The sequence below is a fragment of the Tupaia chinensis genome, unplaced genomic scaffold, assembly GCF_000334495.1.
Source record: "Tupaia chinensis unplaced genomic scaffold, TupChi_1.0 Scaffold000489_1, whole genome shotgun sequence".
In the NCBI taxonomy this organism is placed as follows: domain Eukaryota; kingdom Metazoa; phylum Chordata; class Mammalia; order Scandentia; family Tupaiidae; genus Tupaia; species Tupaia belangeri.
Window position 1 is genome coordinate 4,716,458 of NW_006160001.1, and position 24,265 is coordinate 4,740,722.

Genomic DNA, 24,265 nt, shown 5'->3' on the forward strand with positions numbered 1-24,265 from the left:
CCTATAACTGTCCATGACTGTTCCAGGATTATTACCATTGCCATACCTTACAAATGGGCTTCCATCCTCCCAGAGATAAGCAAGTCCTACTTCTTTGAATTCTTGTACCTTTCAGCCCTTGTACTATACTCATAGAGACCACTCAGTAAATGCTTATTAGTCTATTTCTTATAGAATAATTAGATTCCACAGAAGGCACCCACATCTTCTTTAATACCAATAGAACCTTGAAGGTATACAGAAAAGTGTCAGAGAGCAAGTCAGCTTTTTGTTTGTTTGTTCGCTCTTTTCTTTTTTGTTCCTTTCTTGCAAGATGTCCTTTCAGTAAAAATGGATTTCATGTTATATACTGTACTTTCAAATTCGTGGTAAAGCTGAAATGAGACTAGTTCACACCCCCCACCACCACCAAATTGCAAGCAATTCATTTTTTAATCTGTTCTTGCAAAGCACAAGTTAGCAATTTTCTTTAAAATTGGATTTTTCCCTTTGTAAACAACCTTGTGATGATGATGATGATAATTATCATAATTACCTGCATAATTATACATCCTAATTATCTGCATTTTCTGGTCCACTTCCCTCCAAGACCTCTTGGTCTCTTTGAGAAATTAACATAATACACAATACGTTCGGCAATCCAGTGTGTAAGGCTGAAGAGAAGTTTTGACATAATGCCTTGACATTGTGGGCATTAAATATGACTTGTTTCTTTGAAATCATTACATACCTGCTTATTAGGAGAAAGTTTTGCTAAAAATTAACACAGCCCACTAAATGAACAACTCTTAGTAAAACTGCTGTGTAGGAAAAAGCCTGTGTTAAAGCAATCTCATTTCAATAGCACTAATCTTAGCCAGTACCACCTGCCTTGCAAACATTTACTAAATCATACCTGTCTCATTTGGGACTCAAGGTTCCCTTATGACCATGTGACATCAAAGTCATAAAACTCTCTTAGAAACACAAAAAGGCAGGATCCAAATATAATTATTGTAATAATAATTACTGAACAGTTGTTTTTCTTATGTTTTCTATGAGAGTCTTAAAAGTCCACAGGGAAAATAATTCAATGTTAAATAAATGTTTAATATAATGATCTTTTATATTTACAGTTTCTTAAGCACTTTGACGTACATTATTTTATTGGATGTTTTCAACCATTCTAAATAAGAAAGATAGGTATAATATCTTCCATGTTACAGATAAGGAGCTGAACTCTCAGAGGTGTTAAGTGATCTTCCTAAAGTCATACAGCTTAATCAAGAGGTGTAGCTCATGCTTCCTGTGCTGTATGATCCTCTCTTTCTAAGAATGTATTCTTTAATATGTCATTTCCCAAGTGATTCCAATGGGATTGATAAGACCCATATATTATGTAGCTCAGCTAACAAAAAAACTAATTCATGTCATTTTTAGAGCTCCTGCATCTGGTGCTTCGGACTTGTGGTCTTTGTGGTGACCACCACGGCCACTATGTCATTTATACTAACATCAGCATCATCAGTAGTAGCATCTCAAGACTGTAGTGAAGGCGTAGTAAGGTTAAGTGTGGGCTTTATGCTAATGGTAGGGTATGTTAAATGTTTTATAATCTCGTTGAATACTCAAGCAAACAATTAATCAGACAAATACGACAAATAATAGCCTAGCATCTAAGAACCATAGCAGTAAGAGACAATAACGGCTACAAGGATTGAGAGAGCATATGATAACAGAGGGCCAAAACTACAGAAAAAGGGCAACTACCTTGCAGGAATCAAAGTAGAAACCAGTTCTGAGAATTTTCAAAAAGTATAGGATTTAAACAAATAGAAGGAAAGAAGAACACATTTTAGGAAGGAAAAAATGTCACTAGCCAAGACTTTGAAATTGGTAACGTCCAGGGAGAATGCAGTCAGCAACATCCAGTCGGTTCACAGAGGGTTTGATGAGATGATGCCAGGATGTTGAAGGGCAATCCCTGAGGCTTCTAGGACAAGGGTTTGAGATTCTCTGTAGACAATTGGAAATCATTGCACTGTTCTGTTCTTCTTGTGGGTCAATATGGAAGGTTATTTTTTATCCTTAAAAGCATCATATGCACACCCTCATTGAAATATATGCATCAGTAATTTTCTTTGATCTGGATAATTCTGCCAATTTTAATTTAATGTAGTTGTAGATGTATTTGGGTGTAAATCTATCACTATGTGCTTTCTATTCATATTGTGTATTCTGAATTTTTTTTCGTCCTTTCCTTTCTTCTTTGGATTAGATATTTTACTTATTTCATTTCTTCCTTATGGTAACTAGGACATAACATACACTAATTTTCCTAGTGGTTTTCCTAAGACTAATACCATGAAATATTGACTGAATAACCCTTACATTCTTATGATTTAATAATGTATAGTATAATTCTTAGAGAAACAACTAAGAGAACAGTAATAGAATGCATTACTTTCAAAATTACAGAGAGGAGAAAAACAAGAAATAGAAGACACATGGGAACCAGCAGTTAGCGTAATGGCTATGTTGCTGGACTCCCACGTAGTCGACCGCGGTTCGCGTCCCGGACCCGGTGGCTTAAAACTCACGCCGGGCGCGTGTGCGTGCGTGCCCAAGATCCCAAGAGGAGAATGGAGGAGAAGGGATTGCGGCGTGACCGTCCCCTCTGGGGGGTGATTTCTCGCTTTCTGTCTCTCTGTCTCCCTCTGTCTGTCTGGCGAGCGCACGCGCCCTATAGCGAAAAAACCTCTCCAAAAAAAAAAAAAAAAATAGAAGACACATAAAGCATAAAAATAAAAGGATGATTAAAGACATAACATGTAAACAATATTCAAATGTTTAGTTTAGGGGGAAAATCATTATCATTAAAGAAGATTACTTCATAATAAGAAAGATTCAGTTTCCCAGGAAGATTTAAGAATTTAGCAAAAACTGGCAAAAGTTTCAGATAGAAATGAATACATCTATTTTTATAATGGGTGATTTTTATATAACTCTTTTGTCTATTCAAAGAAGGAAAAAACAAATACAATGAGAATAAAGAAAATTTAAACGGTGACATATATGTGTATACATAATTATCATATATACTTTTAACATACATGTTTATATATAATTATTTTATACATAACAAATAATATATTTAATAAATATTAGGTATTAATCTATTAATTTACATATAATACATAACAGTATATATTAGAATGCATACTGCATATCTTAAATATAAAAATATATATGTGAGACATGCAAACTAAATGAAGATGGGACCAGGTAGTAGCACAGTGGTAATGTAGCCAGACTTACAGGGGAAAGGTCCTGAGTTCACAGTCTCAAGGCATTACTGAGTATGCTGAGATGTGTGCATGCATGCCCAAAATCCAGGCTGGTCGAGACCAGGGATGGATCAGGGCCTAAAGACTCTTTTGGGAGGGCACCTGTCTCACTATCTCACTGTCTATCTCTCCATCTCTCTCATGGAAGCACTAAATAAGCTTTAAAAAATGAAAAAATAAATACATAAAATGTATGTAAACAATAATATATATCAAACAAGGTATTAAACAATGGATAATATATATCTTAAACACTTAAGTGAATAAAGTATATATATGTCGAGGACATAAATAACCTTGTGAAAGCTGATCTCAAAACATTTTATGAGAATGTGTTCTCTGATGAAAACATAACCAAGCTAGAAAGTAGCATACCATTTGGAAAATTGAAAATATACCCATAAAATTGTTTGAATTAGATGATAAAAGTAACATTATATTAAAACCTTTAAGATGAAGCTAAAGTAAATCACAGAGAGAACTCTATAGTGGCAAATGCATATGCTTGCATAAAAGCCTAAAAATGACTAAACTATCATTTATCTCAACCCTCTAGAAAATAGAAAATAGAATAAAATTAAGGGAAAAAAACACTGAAATTAATCAATGAACTTAAAAGCTAGTTCTTTGGACTGATATAATTGATAAGCTTCTTGCTAAACTAATCAGGGAAGAGAAAAAGCACAAATAATCCATGTGAGAATCAGCAAAGTGGACATCAAAGAGATATTGCAGATATTGCCACAGCTGTAAGAGGGTGATTCAATCAACTTCATGCCAATAACTTTAAACATTTTGAAATGGAAAAACATCTTCACAAAGTAAAATTTACCAACCAACTCTAGTTTCTTCCAAGAGAAACAAAAACAATGTACCGTGTACCTGTTAAAGAACATGAATCCTTGGGTGAGGAGAGGGTAAGAAAAACTTATACTATAAAGATTTTGGCCTCCTTCTTGGTGAATGATACCAAATATTTTTAAAAAGTATAATACTTCCAATTTTTACAAAGTTTTCTAAAGAACAGAAAGAGAGGAAACATGTCCAGCCTTGACTTACGAGGCTGCTATCACTTTGTCAGCTGGAGGCTGACAAGAGTGATATGAGAGAGAAAGGTTGTAGAATTGTCTCACTCACGAACAAAGATTCAAAAAATCCTAAACAATCCTAAACGAGGATGATGCTTCAGTACAATGTGGGACTAAGTTCAAGAATGTGATGTAAGTTTAACATTAGAAAATCAATCAATATAACTTTCCACATTAACAGAAAAATGGAGAAATAAATCAGGTACAGTATTAACAGACCAAAAAAAGGCATTTGATGATACAATTCAAGAAATTTAAAAATGATCATAGTACTGTAAATGAAAAGGAATGTCCATCATCTGATAAATACTGTCTTAAAAAAAGAAAAAAGAGCTGACGTTTTTGTGAATCTTGACAAGCTAACTTGAAGGTTTGTATGGAAAGATAAAGAATCAAGAAGAGCCAAAATGCTCTTGACAGGTGTAAGAGGAGATTTGCTCATCCAATAATAAGTAAATAGTATGATACTGGAATAGTTTTGGTATAAGGACAGACAAATAGAACAATGCAATAGATTTGCACAAATGTGGTCATCCAATATATGAAAGATGCTATAGCAGAGTGAAATGGAGGAAGGATTTAGCATTACTTCAGAAAGCTAAAGTATTACGCGTTGTATCATTTAGTGATGTTGATGATAACACACACTGCTAGGTATATGCCCAACAACCAACCGTGCACATGAGTAACAACACACATGTACAAGAATGCACGTAGCAGAAGGATCAATAATGACACCAACTGGAGACCAATCGTGGATTAGTAACAGAGTAGTTACTAATAAACTGTGATACATTCATATAATGCAAATCAACAGGACAACAAAAGCAAACATGAGATGAATCTCACAAATTATGTTGGGCAAAAGGAGACACACACACACACACACATACACACAAAAAAATATATGAGCCTATTTATTAAAAATTCAAAAGTAGGCAAAGCTACTCTACATGGTTTGGAGATGCAGATGCAAATCAACAGGACAACAAAAGCAAACATGAGATGAATCTCACAAATTATGTTGGGCAAAAGGAGACACACACACACACACATACACACAAAAAAATATATGAGCCTATTTATTAAAAATTCAAAAGTAGGCAAAGCTACTCTACATGGTTTGGAGATGCAGACTTGTTTCCAACAAAGGCAAGATGGCCATGCTGTTTAGTGAGGATGAAATGGGTTAACACTGTGAAGGGGCCTAGTAGGACTAAGCAGATACAGACCTTGTTTCATTTCTCCTCCTGTTAATGGTGCCATACATCGAGTTGGCCCTCCATACCTATGTTCTCGGTTCTCAGATTCAACCATGTACAGAGTGACGATGTCATGTTACTGCCTCATAGTTCAGCCTATGATGGCTGTGTCTGTGCTGAACATGCAGACTTTTCATTCTTGCCATATTCCCTAAGTAACTATTTATACATCATGTACATTGCATTAGATATTGTAAGTAACCTAGAGATTTAAAGTCTATTTGAGTGTATGTGCAGGTTCTATGCAAATACTAGATCATTAGGGACTTGAGCCTCAACAGATTTCAGTGTCTGCAAGCAGACCTGGAACCAAAGCCCACAGATGGTGAGAGCTGATTGTATTCACTTTAGGTGGCTTCATTAACCCACATGATGACCTTTCCTGAATTTTCCTGTGTCTGTCAAAATCTACTGAAGTATTTTTAAAAGAAGTAAGGCAACTACTTCTGAGAAGAAAAGAAAGAAATGTAGAGAGCAAAGAAAGACAAAGGGGTAAAGAATGGAGACATTGAGGTTGTGTGAGAGGGTCAGAAGAAAGAATCCTGAAGGCGGAGAGGCCAAGAACAGACTTGGGAAATGCCCAATTGGAAATTTTAATAGTTTGCTGTAATGCAAGTTCCTCTTCTACCTCCTTTGTAAAATCTTTTAAAAAGATGATTTAGCTTTCTGTTTGAATGGGATGTGACAGAGAAACTCAAAGCAGGCTTGGCACTGAACAAAAAGAGAAAGCCCATTGGTGATCCCAGGACCTGTGGATGAGGGCACAGCTGTTAATTTGAGTTAAATTCTATGTGTGTCTTCTGTATGGTGTGATGCCTCTGCTCAGATTAATGTTATCTGTATCCTTTTCTGTTATGCTTTAAGTGGGAAGAATATAAACTTTGAAGTCATGTAGACTTTGGTTCAAATTTCATTTAGACACTTACCTGCTGGGAGAACGTAGGCAAAATTTTAACTTTTCTGAAACTCAGTTCTCTGCTATAAAGAGGATACTGGTACTTACCCCATAAGTCACTTATGAAAAGTGCCTAGCAGAGAGGTTACAAACTAGGGACTTACAGACCAGATACATGTTTTGCCTGACTTTATAAAGCATTTTTAAGACTTTTATTTCACTTCTTATATGTTAAAATTAGTAGTTTCATATAAAAACTGGATTTCTGACTTTTTTTGAGAAATTGGAAAGTGTGACCATGCTGTGCCTCATTCTTTTTTTTTTTTTTTTCCTTTCTCATTTTACTTTGCCAGACATGTGAACTGACTGGAGAGAGAGAGAGATGAGAAAAAGGAATGCGAGAAAGCACCCCCATAGGGAATGGTCACATCACAATCTCTTTTTCTCCATCTCTCCCTCCTTTTGGAATTTTTGGACATGCACACATGTCCAGTGTGTTCCTAAAGCCACCAGGTCTGGTACTCGAATTGTGCAGTAGGCCACATGGGATCTAGCTGCCTTAACCATCAGGCAAGGGCTGCAGCTGGGCCTCATTCTTATATGGCAAAGTTCACGTGCCCTAAGTAGCATATGCTTCTGTAGATGGGGGGAAGGTTGGAGGAGTGTGTGGGGGGGGTGTATGAGTTTCATGTGGCCCCTGTCCCACCTTCCCTATTGTCTTACACTTGACTGCCTCATTAACATTCTTTGATTGGGAGTTGAAGCACCTCTGGCTTTAGACCCTCGGGCACTCTTTCTCTCAAACTTTCCTTTTCCTCTTGAGATGGCACCTCCTGATTCTTACTCTGAACCCTAACATTGGGTGCCAAAGCCAGGAGACTCACTGGAGGCAGCCATCTCAAGCAGAATCCATTCCCTTGCCAGAATTCTCTGCTGCATGTCACATCAGACCTCTCATTCAAGTGAGTGATGAGACTTTAGACCACATGACTCAGAGGTGGCATCCAGGGACCAGGTTCCCTCACAGAGAAAAAATCCTAGTGCTAGGTTAATGCCTTCCTCCACCAGTTAGGACCGGGTCCTTTCTTGCCCCTCTTGAGCTGGGGGATAGCCCTCTTCAAATGTGCCCCGCTGCTGTCAGAGAGAATTTTCAGACTAGGGAATGTTCAGTCTACTAAATTCTCCTGTGGGTCTCTTGTCCTCTCACTTCACTGCCCACCAGGGGCAACACTCAATATTCCAAAGGTTACCCCTTTAACCCGTTTCCTGAAAGGACCTCCACATGGTGTATCCTAGAGGTGAAATGAAGCCCCGCAGTGCCATCTTTTTCTATAACTCTTTAATATAAACTTTCAGTGGCCAAAAAAGGCACTTTCAATTTCTAAATTCTTCTCAATCTTGACAGTTTTTTCCGATGTAAGGGTAAGGGTCTGAAGTTCCCTTTCTCCAGGCCTTTTTCTTTCTCTATGCCCACCCCTTTCTCTGCCAATCCTGCACTGAATTTCAAATCCTTCTCCTTTGCAAACCCCCTTCTGTCCCCACATAGGATTCTTCTCACGTTGACCTTTCTGACCATGCATCCCCTGCCTATGTCTCCCCTCTGCTTACCTCTTCCTCCTCTGATGCCTCTTCATCATCTTCTGAAACCAAAAACTCCCAGCTGGTGTCTTCCCCTTCTTTCCTCCCCAACAAGACCTTGAACCTAACATACTTCCCCTACCCATCAACCTTCTACCATCCTTGTACCTCTTTTACCAGTCCATAAAGTTGCAGAAGCTAGACAGGCATGTGTCTCTGTGTGCCAAGAGCCAAGGAGGAGAATGGAGAAGGGACTACAGTACAGTCTAGGGGGTGATTTCTCACTCTTCCTCTCACTGTCTCTGTCTCTCTGGCAAAAGTGCATGCACTCTTAGGCAAAACATCTCAAAAAAGTCCTCAAAAAAAAAGTTGCAGGAGCTGAAAATATTATTCAACTCCATGCCCTTTTTCAATGTCTGATCTCTCTCAAATTGAAGCTATACTTGACAGTTTTTCTTTCCATCCAACTAAATTTACTAAAACAATTAAATACCTCACTCTGTCTCATGATCTATCCTGGTGAGACATTCACATCATTTTCTATACTTGCATTAATTTCAAAGAGAGTTTATATTTGGGCTAAAACAAGGAAATAGGGAAATGATTTTGATCTTGGGCAGTCCAGTGCTCATGCCTCTGGCTCCACAGCTGTGTCTGTCAGTATCTTCATTGGGACTATCAGTGCAGATCTGCAGAGTGTGGACAGTGAGACCACTCACTCTCTTGTCTTATGCCTCATTCTTTTTTTTTTTTTTTCCTTTCTCATTTTACTTTGCCAGACATGTGAACTGACTGGAGAGAGAGAGAGATGAGAAAAAGGAATGCGAGAAAGCACCCCCATAGGGAATGGTCACATCACAATCTCTTTTTCTCCATCTCTCCCTCCTTTTGGAATTTTTGGACATGCACACATGTCCAGTGTGTTCCTAAAGCCACCAGGTCTGGTACTCGAATTGTGCAGTAGGCCACATGGGATCTAGCTGCCTTAACCATCAGGCAAGGGCTGCAGCTGGGCCTCATTCTTATATGGCAAAGTTCACGTGCCCTAAGTAGCATATGCTTCTGTAGATGGGGGGAAGGTTGGAGGAGTGTGTGGGGGGGGTGTATGAGTTTCATGTGGCCCCTGTCCCACCTTCCCTATTGTCTTACACTTGACTGCCTCATTAACATTCTTTGATTGGGAGTTGAAGCACCTCTGGCTTTAGACCCTCGGGCACTCTTTCTCTCAAACTTTCCTTTTCCTCTTGAGATGGCACCTCCTGATTCTTACTCTGAACCCTAACATTGGGTGCCACAGCCAGGAGACTCACTGGCCAAAGCCAGGAGACTCACTGGAGGCAGCCATCTCAAGCAGAATCCATTCCCTTGCCAGAATTCTCTGCTGCATGTCACATCAGACCTCTCATTCAAGTGAGTGATGAGACTTTAGACCACATGACTCAGAGGTGGCATCCAGGGACCAGGTTCCCTCACAGAGAAAAAATCCTAGTGCTAGGTTAATGCCTTCCTCCACCAGTTAGGACCGGGTCCTTTCTTGCCCCTCTTGAGCTGGGGGATAGCCCTCTTCAAATGTGCCCCGCTGCTGTCAGAGAGAATTTTCAGACTAGGGAATGTTCAGTCTACTAAATTCTCCTGTGGGTCTCTTGTCCTCTCACTTCACTGCCCACCAGGGGCAACACTCAATATTCCAAAGGTTACCCCTTTAACCCGTTTCCTGAAAGGACCTCCACATGGTGTATCCTAGAGGTGAAATGAAGCCCCGCAGTGCCATCTTTTTCTATAACTCTTTAATATAAACTTTCAGTGGCCAAAAAAGGCACTTTCAATTTCTAAATTCTTCTCAATCTTGACAGTTTTTTCCGATGTAAGGGTAAGGTTCTGAAGTTCCCTTTCTCCAGGCCTTTTTCTTTCTCTATGCCCACCCCTTTCTCTGCCAATCCTGCACTGAATTTCAAATCCTTCTCCTTTGCAAACCCCCTTCTGTCCCCACATAGGATTCTTCTCACGTTGACCTTTCTGACCATGCATCCCCTGCCTTTCTCCCCTCTGCTTACCTCTTCCTCCTCTGATGCCTCTTCATCATCTTCTGAAACCAAAAACTCCCAGCTGGTGTCTTCCCCTTCTTTCCTCCCCAACAAGACCTTGAACCTAACATACTTCCCCTACCCATCAACCTTCTACCATCCTTGTACCTCTTTTACCAGTCCATAAAGTTGCAGAAGCTAGACAGGCATGTGTCTCTGTGTGCCAAGAGCCAAGGAGGAGAATGGAGAAGGGACTACAGTGCAGTCTAGGGGGTGATTTCTCACTCTTCCTCTCACTGTCTCTGTCTCTCTGGCAAAAGTGCATGCACTCTTAGGCAAAACATCTCAAAAAAGTCCTCAAAAAAAAAGTTGCAGGAGCTGAAAATATTATTCAACTCCATGCCCTTTTTCAATGTCTGATCTCTCTCAAATTGAAGCTATACTTGACAGTTTTTCTTTCCATCCAACTAAATTTACTAAAACAATTAAATACCTCACTCTGTCTCATGATCTATCCTGGTGAGACATTCACATCATTTTCTATACTTGCATTAATTTCAAAGAGAGTTTATATTTGGGCTAAAACAAGGAAATAGGGAAATGATTTTGATCTTGGGCAGTCCAGTGCTCATGCCTCTGGCTCCACAGCTGTGTCTGTCAGTATCTTCATTGGGACTATCAGTGCAGATCTGCAGAGTGTGGACAGTGAGACCACTCACTCTCTTGTCTTACTGAAGGGACGAAAAGGGCCACACTAAGCCCATCAATTATAATAAGGTTAAATAAATTTACTCAGAGTCCAGATGAAAGCTTTGGTCTACTTCTCTAGGCCTTCAGAAACCCTTCACCTCTATATTAACTTAGATCCAGATGCCAGAAGAGGCCGATGAGTCCTTGCAATTCAGTTCATCTCCTAGTCAGCCCCTGATACTTGGTGAAAGCTACAAAGACTTGAAAACGGCCCTCAGACCCCATGACTGGAGCTCACAGACTTAGTCTTCAAGGTCTTTAATAACTGTGATAAGTACAGGTGAATAGAAAAAAAGGGAATGAGACTAGTAACCGTCCTAAGAACAGAAGGAGGCTTTCTAAATGGTAGCCTCTGCAACTGAAGGAGTATTTCAGGCTCAAGGGGGACTTGCCTGAGATCTCTTCCCAACCAACCACGACACACTCTTTGCTTCCTCCAGAACCTCGGATTGACAGGCCCTGACAATGGATCTGGCTCCAATGAATTGGCTGAGGCTTGGGTTACTCTCTTCGTTGCCTCTAAGTTACCTAATTTTTAAATTGATACTGTAGTCACTTTTTCCTGCTCTGAGTTTCTGGTCTCTTGCTCCCTTTGCCTGTTTTCTTCATAAAGATCAGAGAGAGGCCACAACCTACTTTATAGAGTCCACGTTTATTCTGTGCTCTGGGAGATCAAGTCTTTGCTCATTCCTTTCTATAATAGTAAGTCCCAGGTGTCCAAACCCCCTCTTAGGATGAGATATTTTGTTTGTGTATACATATGTGCATGTGTATCTGTTCTTATGGTATGTCATATGTTATATGGTAAAAGTCCTTAAGGAATTCTGTTCAATTTGGCTTATGACTAAACAAGAGCACTTACATAAATTCATGTAAATGCTTTTTTTAAGTTCATGTGATGAGTAAATCTTTAACAAATAAACTGGTTTCAAATATATTAAAAAGGAACAATTTAATAGATGAAGATCTTTATAATTTCCAGCATATATTTTTATCCAGAGTTTTATTGAGTAAAACAGCTGACATTTATGTGTATATGTTATGTATGGTAAATATTTAACATGCTATAAAAACAATTAACAGGAAGATAGATCAAGGACTAGTTTTTCTATTATTTTGCTTTTCAACAGTCGTCAAGGAATAATGGCTAACGAAAAAAAATTAAGCAATTATAAATGGGATAGTCCAGATACTTAAGATCTTAAAGTAAAGTTTAATTGAGGTGATATTTGTAAAATATCTGAGTCATCTTTAAATAATATACTCTGATTAACATAAAATTTGGATTACTCTACTGTTTGACTTTTTAAACTTTACAAGAGTAAATCTATTAATAAGATCATTCTGTTGGGTAAAACTGATATTTAAAAAGATGTAAATCCAGTGTTAAGCATGGACTCATGGAAGGCTTGGATGACTCCCTGGTTCTTCATGAGTCCTCCTTAGAGCTCTAAGAAACTTGTTAAACTAAGATTTTAAAGTTTATTAGCTGCATATTCATATGCTGTTGTTTTATGCTAAATGTTAAAATTGCTAGAAGTTTAAAATTCTGATATGTATATATACACACACACACACACACACACACACACACATATATATATATATAATATATATATACACACATACAATATGTAATTAAAAGCTCAATGGCTCCTGTGGAGATATCAGATTTCCCAAGGTGGGGGAGAAGATAAACATGGGCATTCAGTAAATCCTCTTCAAAGGCACACTCATGGGAGATTCTTTAAATAAATAAATAAATAAATAATCCCCTTACAACCCATCTACCCTCTAGGCTCAAGTGTGTCAGTTTCCCATTTGTTTGCTTGCTTACCAATTAGCAAAAGATAAATTTAGCCTGGCTGGTCACCTCCAGTTGAGACAAACATTCATATGGCCCTATAATAAAGGGATCCCAGAATTGACTTGGGGTAGATCTTGGTATAGGAGACAAGCGTTAAGAAACTCCTATCCAGAAGCCTGATAGGACAATAGCTGAGGCATAGGGTGGGATGGGTTAAGGCCAGAGCCTGGCTGTCAACTTCTGCCTTCCAACACTTTCTCTCAATTAAGCGTCTTCCCCTTTAGACTCTCCCCTTGGCTACAATCTCAGAGACTGGGACAGATCTATTGGCCTGACCCTAGTGTAAGTTAGATTATCAAGAGGTTTAGCCATTAAAATGAAAGCTTAAATTATGACTGCATTCTCCAGATAGACCTTTTGAATAGCCAATAGCCAGATGCTTTTTAAACCTTCAAAATGGGCTCCACCCTGCTGGCAACCAGTAGATGGCATAATAGTTATGTCATTAGACTCCTACTGAAGTCTGAGTTCCACACCTGGCAGCTTGAAACTCATGCTGGGTGCGTGTGCATGTGTGCTCCAAATCCTGAGAGAATAGAGGAAAAAGGAGTATGACATGGTCATCCTTGCTGGGGGATGATTTCTCACTTTCTGTCTCTGGTGAACAAAACAAACCAAACTAACAGGATATATTAGAACTTAGGTTAGCACAGTTTCTCCCTCACAGATCAGAACAGGTTTCAAAATGGCAAGTCACCTTAACCTTTGATTTAACTTTAACTTAACATCCAGAGTTACTCATGATAATCCTGAAGGCTAGGAACTTCCCCCAAGGTCAGGATCTGGAAAATTCTAGATCAGAGCTTCTGTTTTAGAGCAGACTAAATTTTTCCAATGTGAAAAGTGGCTTCTAGAAAAGACAATACCCATGACAGGCATTCCCCCGTCCCCACTGAGGTCTGTCTACAACGTGGAGGAGTTGGCTGCTGGAAACGGAAATGCTCTGAATTCTGAAGAGAGCCTGGTACTTCTGAGTCCATGTTGGTCTCTAAAATTGAGGATTGATTGGGCCTGACATCACAGTGACCCCCCTTGGATATATAAAATGCTCACTAGACAAGCCTCAGGTAACCGTTAGAGTGAAAAATAAAAATGCGTTAAGATACTAACTTTTGTGTAAATCAGAGGCTAAGGTTATTTCCAAAAGTAAACTCATAAGAAAAAAAAAAGGAAAAATGATAGTAAACAGGAAAGAAAAAAATTATGAAAGTAATTTTGTAAAGGAGTTTTATATATGGCAAGTTGACCAAATTTTTAAGATGTGTTTTTCGTATTTAAAGAGGTGTTCTTATCACCATCAGCTCTCAATATTCAAAAACAAAATAAAACAAAATAAAAACTCCAAAAGCTCATGCAGGGGTCAGGAGCAGCCTTGGATGACCTCCTTCAGGCTGCCATTACTGCCTACTACTAGGGCCACCAGGGGATTCCCCAACTGCCACTTCACAGAACCCTTACTTTGCTTACAGATTGTTTTTGGCCTCTATTAAGCTGAGATACTGTAAAAATTGACACCATGGTTATGTTAGAAGGAAGTGCTATTTCATAAAACCTACTAGCTACCAGTTTCTCATTAGGGCTACGTTGACAAACACCTAGGTGTTTAAGAAGGAGAATTGGAGGGCAAAAATCAAGTCCTGAGGCACTTATCCTCTCTTCACATTTCAACGTGCCTTTTTAATACTGGCTTGTTCTTTTACAGTGGCTACTCTACTTACCTGTGTTTACCTACTAATGGGACTAGGATATACACTTTGGTCTACATCTCTTCACTACTTTAAAACTCTTTCCTCTGACTTTCAACAAAGCCTAGACAAAATATCCCGAAGTTTCTTACAGATTCAAGACTAAGTAGACTCCATGCCCATGGAGTCAGTCCATAACTCTTCAAAACCCAAGAGGTCTAGACCTTCTTACAGCAGAAAAAGGGGGTGCTGTCTCTTTCTGGAAGAAAACATTGTGTTTTTATCCTTCCCATGGTTGCCCCCACTGTAACTCTACTCTTAGTTTCTTTAGGCCCTCCACTCCAAAAAATGCTAAACTGCTTCATCTGAGACACCGTCCAACAATTGACCCCAAAACAGGCTGAAAACATCTTGCTCCTCCAGAGGGTACAATATTCACACCTGCCTCCAGGGGACACACCCCTTCTCATCACCCTAAAGGACAACTCTTCTCAGCATGAAGTAGCTCCAGAAGACTGACCATAGTCCATAATCCCATGCCCCACTCTCTCCCCTTTTTTTTTTTGAGAGGTTTTTGCTATAGGGCATGTGCGCTTGCCAGACAGAGAGAGACAGAGAGACAGAAAGTGAGAAATCACCCCCGGGGGGATGGCCACGCCGCAATCTCTTCTCCTCCATTCTCCTCTCAGGATCTTGGGCACGAATTCACACGCGCCCAGCGTGAGTTTTAAGCCACCGGGTCTGGGACACGAACTGCGGTCGACTACGTGGGAGTCCAGTGACAGAGCCATTACGCTAACTGCTGGTCCCCCTTCCCATGTTTCTTTATAAAAGATAAAAAGCCTGGAAATATTAGGTCAGCTCTTCAATGGCCTTTAGGTAATTTCACATCAGAAAATGAGATGGTTGCAGTGACTTTTGGCCAGAATTCACTGACCAGAGCCCTCCCTTTATGACAGTTGACACCCATAGATGGGTCAATAAGGTTACAGTGGCAAGTAAGCTTATCAAAGTACCCGCCATTCTTGTGACCCTATCCTTCCACCCCTTCTGTATAAATATATCATGTCTCCTTCATAGGGTGGGCTGAAGCAGCTCCAGTTTCAGGGTCCTGGATGCTCTTTCTTTCAATAAACTTTCTTTCCTCTTCTTTCTTTTTTTTTAATCTCAAAACAAAACAAAACATTCTCTGATTGGACCTTTAAGTTCCTGAATTTGGAATCCTGGCCACAAAAAATAATCTAAGTGTGGGTTTACTCATTTATGATCTTCAGTACTTATTCAGTGAATCACTTCACTTCCTATATATTTCAGAAAAAAACCTTGAAGACACTAGTTGTGTAATGCATGAGAACATTATATACATTTTCTGCTTATAGCATATTAACAATCTCAATCAATGGACACTTAAGGAATGGAAATGTCATAATAAATGCTGCATACCATCTGGGATATTGCCAGAGAAGCCTGCTGCCAGATATCCATGACCAACCTCTCATCTGCTTCGAAGTTTGACTCTACGTTTTCTAGTGCGTAATCAATCTTGCCCTTTATTACTGACTTCATTTTTGGCTTTGGTGAAGATGTTTCGGGAGAAATGGATATTCGAGGAACTAGAGGAATTCTTTGGGAAACAAACAAAAGAAATATAAAGATTTTATTTAAGAGAATTTTATTTTTGTCACCTGGTAACAGTGTGAATTTTGTTGTCCTCGTTTCAAAATCTTCCTGGAAGAGTTATTTTAATGGAGAAAAGATTATAAAACACTACATTGAAATTTTTGTGGTCTATAAATTCTTGTTAATAAAAGGAAACTCAAAACAAACAACAAAACATATTTTCAGGTTTAGTTCTCAGTAATTATAAAGAAGAAGATTAAATAATAGCCATTATAAAGAAAGTCAATTTTGAAATCTGTTGCAGACCATACACTTCCAATGAGGAATTAATCAGTCACGAAAAGCAAACAAAACAGAATCAGGCATCACTTACTTAAAATGACTAATATCATCTAGCATCCTGAAACACTTGGTTAGAAAGTACAATATGGCAGATCTGAGGTCTGAAAGGGACTATAGTATAGAGACCACAAGGTTTGGGTGGTGGGTGAAGTCAAGTTCCCCCATGGCTCCTCTTTCTCTTGAATATGGATGGTGAAGGCTTTCTCTTTCTTTTGGCAAGTGCTACAAAAACACAGTTACATTTTCTCTCCCTCTTGTCTCAACCATACAGTTGCATCTAGGTAGAAATTTTAGAACTGGTCCTAGAATATTCTATTCCCTAAGGGTTCCAGAATCTCAAAGGTTAACAGAAGCAGAGAGAGTTCCACATGGTAGAACGCTGTGATTGGGAGTCATCTTTGGTAGTAGCAGGGGCAAAGGGCTCTCTTCTTGAGGAAAGAACAGAGAGAGAGTAGATCCAAGGATGTCTTTGTTGAAACTTAAGGAGGAGAGTCAGGATTGACAATATAGGAACAAGCGTTTGGTTTTGTAGACTGAAGATGCTGGAGATCAGAGCAGTGATTCAGAAAGACAACTGTGAATTTCAGCAAACAATTAATGTGGTCTTGTTTTGAAGCCTTGGACAAGGATTTTTGAACTTGCAACTCTGATTTTTAGTATTTAAAATTCTGACAGTGTACCACGCCTATAAAGGCAATCTGTTGAGGATCCACTTCTTGTCTACACACAGATTAAATTACATTAATGCTAACTCATGGTCACTCCAGTTTGACTGTGATTCATGTTTTCAATGAGCTAAGGTAAAGATTGTGTGATTATCTCTAGATGTTTAATACAGTACAATGTGTGTTCCCCAGCACCTTTTTCGCAGGATAGCAGTATTAACATACTATTTTTAAAAAGAACTTGGGTTTAGAATTAATTTACTAGAAAAACCTCTGGTCTAGGTAGCTCTGCCATTATTCAGTGGATGTGAGCTTGGGCTTTTCACTTAATTTTCCAAGACTTAGTTACTCCTGGAATATTATAATTATAATATTACTATTATTACTACTAATTATTCATTATCTGTTCATTATTAGATATTACTATTACTAATAATGTTCATATACTAATATAATTATTATTAAAGGGGTATTAGAAGGAATAGACAAGCTATCTGAAAATTCTCAACACTGTACTTGTTTCTCCACATACAAGAGCACTCCAAAAAGTTCCTGGAAAATAGAATCAAAGAGTGAGTTTGTTTTGGTGCAAAAAATGTGACAAACATGCATAATTTTTTTAATAGTAAACATTTTCCATGAACTTTTTGAAGACCCCTTGTATGTTATAGAGACTGTTTGATTCCTTGGTTGATTGATCTATTGATTGACTTCCCAGTGGAAAGCCACAGCAGTGGTTTGAGGTTGAGATTGGTGCAGAGTTGTTTGGCACAAAGTAAGAACTGACTGTTCTTTTCCAGGTTTCAGTCTCCTAACCCACATAAATAGCTTCCTCATTATGCCTATCTTGCTATTTTGTGCTAAGGACAGAATGCACTGCTACTCTAAACACTCACACTTGGTCTTTTGGGTGGTTCTGAAGGTACATACTGCTCTCAGAATTTTTCATTGTTCTTAATTTAAAATTTGTTTTCAACAACTTGATGAATATTTCTCTTGTAATTGTATCAAGAAGAGGGTACACACTTTTCCTCTGGTGTATTCTTGCATCTACATGGGCCTGACAGGATACGATGAGACTAGTTGGAAGAAGAATAGAGGAAGAAGAAATGGCCTCGGTTCACTGCATACCTCAACTGTGTGCAGGCCATCTCAAATCCTTTTTTGAAACATGAGAAATTAAAGCAAAAGAAAGAACTGGCAATACTCACGTTTATAATATTGCATGTGAGTATAAATAGTTTACTGTATTTAATGCAGTAATAATACTGGTCAGCATTTATTGAGTTACTAGGACTAGATCTCAAGTCCTCAGATTCCCAGACATAGTGCTGAATGCTTTATAAATTTCATTTCCTGTAATCTCCACAACAATTTGACCTTACAGATAAAGAGAGTTAAGAAAGTTGGAACGATATGACCCAATAAAATGTCTTAATTTAATTACATATTGCTGGTAAGTGACACAGAACTGGGATTCAAATCAGATCTGTCTGACTTCCAAATATATTTACTACCTTCCATTTAGTTGTGCAAGTTCTGACACCTACATTAACTGAGCAAGCCTGTAAAAAAAAAAGTACACTACTTTTTCTACTTCCTTGGAGATTTAAATTTAACATTCATTGCCTGCAAATAATTTTTTAAATATAAATTTTTTCCTTCACCCCTTTTCATAACTGATTTTTATTGTTATCGTTTACTCATGGCCTGCTTACTGGTCATGAGAAAATATTATTTTAATTCTTCATTGTATTTCATTCACTTATTTATTTATTTATTTATTTATTTACTTTTGGAGAGGTTTTTGCTATAGGGCATGTGTGCTCACCAGAAAGACAGAGAGACAGAGACAGAAAGCGAGAAATCACTCCCCAGGGGGAATGGCCATGCCATAATCCCTTCTTCTCCATTCTCCTCTCAGGATCTTGGGCATGCACGCACACACACCCAGCATGAGTTTAAGCCACCGGGTCCCGGGTTTGAAACGTGGTTGACTACATGGGAGTTCAGTGACATAGCCGTTACACTAACTGCTGGTCCCATCACTTATTTTTAATAAATTCATTTAACTTTTCAAGGCTTTGAATTCCATTTTTAAATTTCTTTGTTTTAATTCTTACTTTTAGTTCTGTTTTATTTTTTTTTACATTTTATTATTGTTACTATTTATTTTAATTTCTTGTATACATTCTTAGCTCAGTTTTAATTTTAGTTGGAAACATCATGGGAATTTTCCATTTCACCTACTTCCCATTTCTTAAAGACTTTTTTCTATTTGTTCATTGTATCTCAGAACTTGGGATCTTCCTCTCTCCCTACTCCTGTCCACTAGATCTATAAAAACAATTTAGAAGCTTATATTACACAAGATTAGTTTGACTGATGATATAATTATTCATCCACTTTACCACCAAGTTCATTTTTTTTCTTTGACACACATCTAACATTAGACCATTAGTAAGTCTTTCAGTCTCAAGTGGTTGTAATCACATATGACTGAGTCTTTACTGCTTCTCGATTTTCTCATTTGTAAAAGAAAATTCATAACTCATTTGATTTTCATTTATATAATGTCACACACACACACACACACACACACACACACACATCCCTGCTTGCATTCTTTCATCAAAGTATATAGTAGAAGATCATAATCCCTTAACCAGAAATCCCTGGGGTCAAACGCACTCAGAATTTATGCTCTTCTCTATATGCCCAGTTTTCACATATTCCTTCTATATACCATAATCCCCAACAGCCTGTGGATGCACTTGGTAATAAAATGACATATCTCTGCAGCAAAATTTTCACTATAAATGGGCTAAATGATGCCTATGAATAGTCTTAAGTCATTGACACACCAACATTTTTTTAAATGTTCAGCTTTTAGACATTGTTTTGGAGTTTTGAATTTGCAGATAAAGGAGTGTGATTTTTATTCGTGGTGATTTATCTGAAATTATAAAGCACTATGTTCAACACAATTATGGTGTAATACAATAGCTTGCCTTACCTAAGTTGGCTTTCCGTAATTTCTTTATTATCCAGTTGGACCAATGGAATTCTAGTAAATCTCTTACTGTCTTCTATTGGGATTTTGTGTTCTATTCCCCTGTAATAATCTTGAAGGAGTCTCTTTGTATCTTGGAAACGGTTCAGTTCTGCCTTTAATAGCAAATGTGAATATTAACATTTAATAACAAGCAACAAGCTGATCTGTACATATTTTTTCATATAAAACTCTGTAAGCACTATGTTTAAAACATTTAGGCTGAAATTAATTTTCTGAAAATTAAGAAAGAACATTGGTCAAGACAGCTTTAATATAATATTCTTCTAAGCTTGAAAGAAATTTAAATAGGCTTTCTTCCTGACTCTAGGGCTTTGACTTCCTGACTCTAGGGCTTTGACTCCCACCCCTCTTTTTTTTTAGACCATTTACTTTAACAAAACTTGTTATTGTAAATCCTTTTCCTGTTTCTTTCAGATGTAAATATTTTTAATAAGATCTTAATAGGTTTACTACCCAGGAATGCTTTTTTCCAAGGACCTGACAACTATCCATTTGAAATTAATTAATCATTGGAGAAGATAGTGCCTCTATCTTTCAGTTCCTGTGGAGGGTAGGAGACTAACTTCAGTAGTTGCCTTGCCGGAAGCTATGACTAAATATAATGAATTATCTCCTGTAATGAAGATAAAAGAAAGTCTACTTTTTCTCTGGTAGGCCAATTAGCAAAGATTGATGGTCTAAGGCCCTCTACCCAACACCAGCTCTTCAAAGCTCCCAGCCTTGGCAGAAGTGGGTATCCCAGACATGATCTGTGCTTTCTTAAAATCAGCATCTACCTTCTTCTTTTAGTCTGTGAGCTTTTTAATGTACTGGTTTGTGACTAGCAGTTGATCAGTTTGTTTTGATGAATGGTCTGTTTTTCCAGTCAAGTATTGGAAGGCCTTTCATTTTCAGGAGTTAAATGCTTGCTGGATCTTCTCTGGTTCTGTGGTAGGCCAACTTTTTGGGGCTCTGGCTGACCACTTCCGGAGTCACTTTGAGAGGCCAATGAGGTACATAATACAGGGGTAGACAGTTTCTGCTGTCCCTGTCTACGAATCTAGGCCACCTGGAAGCAAAGCCGGTGAGTAGTGGCTTGAGATAGTCCTGGTTTGGGTGCTTATTTGACCTAGACCAAAATGTTTTATTTCACTAATTTTCTTAACAAGTTGGATCTCATACTATGCAGAAGGGCTAAGAGCAAAATGAGCCCTGAACAGACCAGACCTAGAAAAACACTCCCAAGGGAGTTGTTAGATGAGAGACACAGCTGCATGAGAGTCTCTTGTCATCTTGTCGGTCAGCTCCTACCTGCATCAGTGAAAAGTAGTGGTTCATCATTATGCCGAGAGAGTCCTGGAGCCAGCTCTCCTGAATGATATCCAGCCGCTCCTGCTCAGCCTCCTCCTTGCGCGCCTCACAGATGTCCCACAGGCGGTCTCGCAGATCCTGAACAGAGAAGCAGCACATTGATGCTCCAGACTCAGGTTAAATAACCTTAGTGTAATGAAGCTGAAACCTTTGGTCCTTTGAAGAAAATGTCCCTAATGTAATTGTAGACCTAATGCACTCACGCATTATATTGGTTCATTCAACCAGTACTTACTGTACTTAATGTGCTTCCTCTGTCCGGTCTCATTGGCCAAGCCCACTTCCCTGAACCACACCCGAGTTGACTGCACATTGCCTTCACTTTGCTTGATTAAGGGGTGACTATAGCTTATGTATTTGACTCCTTCCTCAGAAAATCTGTTTGGTTGAAAAAGTCATTTCAGTGAAACTTAGAAGGAAAACAATGTGTTTGGAGTAAAAGAAATATACCGAAATACACAGTATTTAACATCAAGGCCACAGGTTAATTACTATCACAAGTGAAATATGCCATTCACCAAAAAATGTTTTCTGAGCTTTAATGAAATGATACAAAAATCAGTTTTGGATTAAAAAGCTAGCAGCAAAAATATCTTTTAAAGATCCTAGCTCTGTCACTCAGCAGATCTTAGGCAGTAACAAAGATGATACATACAAAAATTTATGAATAAAGTTTATATATTTATACATAATATGATATGTAATAGTGCATTTGCAGCTAGTTTGAAAGCTAAAATAATAAATTATTTATATATTTTATAAGTTATATGTAAATATAAATGACAATGGTTATTGTGTACAAGGTCTTTCTATGTGGGTCACTGTGTCGGAACATAAGTTACTATACTTCGATTGAGTAATTTAATGTATTGCAACAACCTTAAATAGGTACAATAATTATCTTCATTTTATAGATGAAGAAACTGAGTCACAGAGAAGTTATTTCCTTGGGTCACACAATGAGTGTTGAAGCCAGGATGTGAACTGAGGACTTGAATAACGTACACTGCTCTATAAGACCTCAGTGACTTTATCTGTAAAATTAAATGTATTAAATGTATTAAAGAGAATAAATTAACTTGTGTATTTAAGTACTCAGCACAGTGCTCAGCACACAATTCTTTGATTAATGCAAGCTATTGGTATTATTATAATCTTATTTATAGTAATAAAATATTTACTATTCAATAAAATATCCCATTAATGAAGCTAATCCAGTGTGATAAAACATGACAGTTTTTGCAATAATAATAATTCATTGAACACTCAATACTCGTTAGGCATTTATGAAGGGTTCTACAGTGACTATTTCCTAATTCCCACAATAGTACATTTCTGATGAGACAATTGAGGCACAGACAGAGTAAGTCACTTTTCTGTAGTTTCACGTATTCCTTTGGTTCATTCAACCATTCTTACTGTGCTTCCTCTGATAGAGTCAAGAACTTGAACCCAAGCAGTTTGATTCCAGTGTCTACAGTGAATGGTATTTGTGAGATGCCGGGTTTATAGAACATTTTGTGTTTAAACTCTTAGCTTAGCATTTCAGATTGTTACTTTGTGGTGTCCTCACATAAAATAAAAATATCCCATCATTTTTATAGCCATATTCTAAGTGGAACAATACACCATTACTTTAGAGCTGGTCGTAGTGTCTCCGTGATGTTTTCGCAAATGCTGTTGAGTATTGACTTGTGCTCATCAAATATTTACATATTTTTAAAAGATAGGACAGGACACAGCAGAGAAAAAAGTATAAAAGCAGGGATCTGGAGACCTTGGTACTTTTTATTTTTTTTCTTTCTGCTACTGATTCACTGTAAAACTTTCGTAAATAGCATCTTTATGACTCAGTTTTCTAATGGGCAAAATGAGGATGATTGCAATAACAGAAACTTTAAAGAAATTATATAGGATTGAAAGAAAGTAATCCTAGAACAAGTATTACCAGGGATAAAGAGATATTAAAACAATGAGAGCTTATTATGGAATTACCCATCGGCATGGCAGACTAACAATTTGTTTCTCAAGAGCTATGGAATTATAAAAATGTCTAAAATAATTAGAGATGGATTATATTTAAGAAAGAATCATGACTATTAATTGAGAATACTGTAGATAGAAAACATTAAAAAAGTACACTTTCACAGAAGCTATAGATTTTGTTATTTCAAAAATCCAAATTCAACTTGTATTGTGCTTACTAGAGACACATAACAATGAAGCAACACAAAAAGGGCAAATGTGAAAATGTATATGAGGCAAATACAAATTGAAAATAATACAAGCAGGGGGCCAGCAGGTGGCATGGTGGTTAAGGACTCCTACATGGCCAAGTGCAGTTAGAGTCACAGACCTGGTGACTTGCTTTCTCACTTTCTCTCTCTGTCTGTCTGTCCCTCTCTGGTCAAATTAAAATAAATAAATTAATTACATTAAATTAAATAATTATTTAAAATATAATAATAATACAAGTGGAGCTGGTAGGTGGCATGGTGGTTAAGGTGCTGGGCTCCCACATGTCTGACCATGGTTCAAGTCCTGACCTGGTGGCTTGCATTCTCACTTTCCCTCTTTCTCTCTCAGCCTCTCTCCGATCCCATTAACAATAATAGTAATAATCAATAAAATTAATAATAATTCTTTTTTTTTTTCCAGAGAGGTTTTTGTTATAGGGTGCATGTGCTTGCCAGAAAGACAGAGAGAGACAGAGAGACAGAAAGGGAGAAATCATCCC

The 24,265-nt window shown here is 37.9% G+C and overlaps 1 protein-coding gene across 1 annotated transcript in view; it reads right to left on the minus strand.

Moving 5' to 3' along the window:
- Positions 1–24,265, minus strand: part of SPEF2 (sperm flagellar and cilia associated 2) — a 210,248-nt gene that overhangs the window by 62,933 nt on the left and 123,050 nt on the right. The window contains exons 24-26 of the mRNA XM_006156330.2: positions 21,469–21,606; positions 20,119–20,270; positions 15,919–16,099 (exon numbers count right to left, since the gene is read on the minus strand). Of these exons, the coding sequence (XP_006156392.1) occupies positions 15,919–16,099; positions 20,119–20,270; positions 21,469–21,606 (471 nt within the window). The remainder of the gene's footprint in view (positions 1–15,918; positions 16,100–20,118; positions 20,271–21,468; positions 21,607–24,265) is intronic.